At 33.6% G+C, this 1,927-nt stretch overlaps 1 protein-coding gene across 1 annotated transcript; it reads left to right on the top strand.

Annotated features, from left to right (window-relative positions):
- The first annotated feature begins 940 nt into the window (after positions 1 to 940).
- On the top strand, positions 941 to 1,697 carry LOC112504908 (uncharacterized protein At2g29880-like). The gene is made up of 2 exons (XM_025108863.1): positions 941 to 1,063; positions 1,152 to 1,697. Exons 1-2 carry the CDS (start codon positions 941 to 943, stop codon positions 1,695 to 1,697), a joined length of 669 nt encoding a protein of 222 aa, XP_024964631.1.
- Positions 1,698 to 1,927: the final 230 nt, after the last annotated feature.

The following is a 1,927-nucleotide window of genomic DNA, read 5'->3' as shown; positions in this document are numbered from 1 at the left end:
AAGCAAATCTTCTATCTAACAGATAAGGTTTATCTTTCATATGGATAAACATTAATATTAAGATAAACTCGAATTCCAGCTGTTGATTTGTCATCTCCAGTTGTCATTCATGGTATGATGATTTCATCCTTATCTTCAAATCTTCATTGCATGCTTGGATGAAGTGCTGGAAAATCTTCTAAGTATTGATGACTAGAGGATCGATGAGAATGCTCTTTCCATCGCATCCTTGRMCTGTCCATCGGTCCTCTGGTTGAACTATCCATCGATCCTCTKGTTGAATTCCAGACTTAGTCGTTTCTGTCTTGATGTCTTCGTTGGACTTCTGGTTCTTCATCACTTGTTGTTTTTCATTACTTTTTACATCATGAGTTGTGGGGTTTAACAGATTCAAACCAAAGGGTCTTTGGCCTAGCGGTATCGTAGCCCTTGGCCTTCTAGGAGGTCAAGGGTTCAAACCTCACCATAGGTGAGGAGGGTGTGTGAATTTTTTTGTTGCATTTGCTGTATATAAATATTATATACCTCAAAAAAATATGTATGATTCAAATGTTTATTTAACTCATACTTCTAATGTTTGTTTAAATCTAATGTTTGTTTACATCTAATGTTTGTTTTAATCTAATGTTTGTTTAAATATAATGTTTGGTTTTAATAGAAATTATGGAGTTTGAACATGGATAATTAAATCTTGTTATACTTTAAAAGATTCATTAATGTTTATAGGTATGACGAGTCAAATTAGAAATTATCGAGTATGGACGAATATTGAAGAAACAAAACTTGTTGAAGCTTTAGTTACCATGGTGAATACAAGAGCATTAAAGCCGAGAATGGCTTTAAATTGGGTTATTTAACATTTCTTGAACAAGCGTTAAAAGAATCTTTGTCGGGCTCCGGGATTTTAGTGAAACCACACATTGAATCAAAGTTAAAAATAATGAAAAAAGATTGGACTGTTGTGCATGACATGATAAGTGGTTCATTTACTAGCGGCTTCAGATACGATAGTGTAAAGCATTGTGTCATTCTCAAAGACCAAGTTTGGGAGTCGTATCTTCAGGTACATGCTAAAAAGATCTTGTTATTTATATTTGCATAATATATAATCATAGTTATATGTATATTTATGTTATTCTATTATAAAATAGGTCCATAAAGGGACGGGAAAATGGAAGAACAAACTGTATCCTGTTTATGAGGATCTTTGTATTGTATTTGGAAAAGATCATGCTCAAGGAAATAGAGCAAGAGATTTTGTTGATGCGGAAGAGGAGGTGCGTATAGAAGATCAAACACAACACACGAATGACGAGTCCGATGACGTGATGGCAACTAGCAATGTTCAAGGTGGCAATGCAAATATGCAATCTGAAGAAACTTCAAGTGTGCGTGGTAAGAAGAGAAAACGTCAAGTAGATCCCATGGATGACGGATTTAGTAATGCAGTTACTAAACTTGGAGCAACTTTGGAGAAAATGGCGAACAAACTTAACAAGGGTATTGAACAAGAAGAAGAACTTGATAAGAAACGTTCGATTATCACTTCTGAGATATCAAAAATGCAGACATTGGCCCAACCAGAGAAGTTTAAAGTAATTTCTTTGATAAGAGACGATCCTAAAAAGGTGAATATTTTTTGGGACTTGCAAGAAGCAGACAGAGAAGCTTTTGTGAATTGGGTTTTGAATGAATGATAATTTTGGTGGGTAAATGTGTGGTTTTGGAAGAACAATTTGGTAGTTAGATATGTATTTTGGATTAACAAGTTTGGTGGTTAAATATGTATTTTGGATTAACATGTTTGTTGGTTAATATGCATTTTGGATGAACAAGTTTGATTGTTAAATATGTATTTTGGATTAATAGGTTTGTTGGTTAAATAGATTGTTTTGAGAAAATGAAAGATATTTGGTGACTAAAATAA

Source organism: Cynara cardunculus, unplaced genomic scaffold (assembly GCF_001531365.2).
Source record: "Cynara cardunculus var. scolymus isolate 2C unplaced genomic scaffold, CcrdV1 Un_Scaffold_7293, whole genome shotgun sequence".
Lineage (NCBI taxonomy): Eukaryota > Viridiplantae > Streptophyta > Magnoliopsida > Asterales > Asteraceae > Cynara > Cynara cardunculus.
The sequence above is the reverse complement of the archived record's forward strand: the minus strand, read 5'-3'. Positions and strand labels throughout refer to the sequence as shown.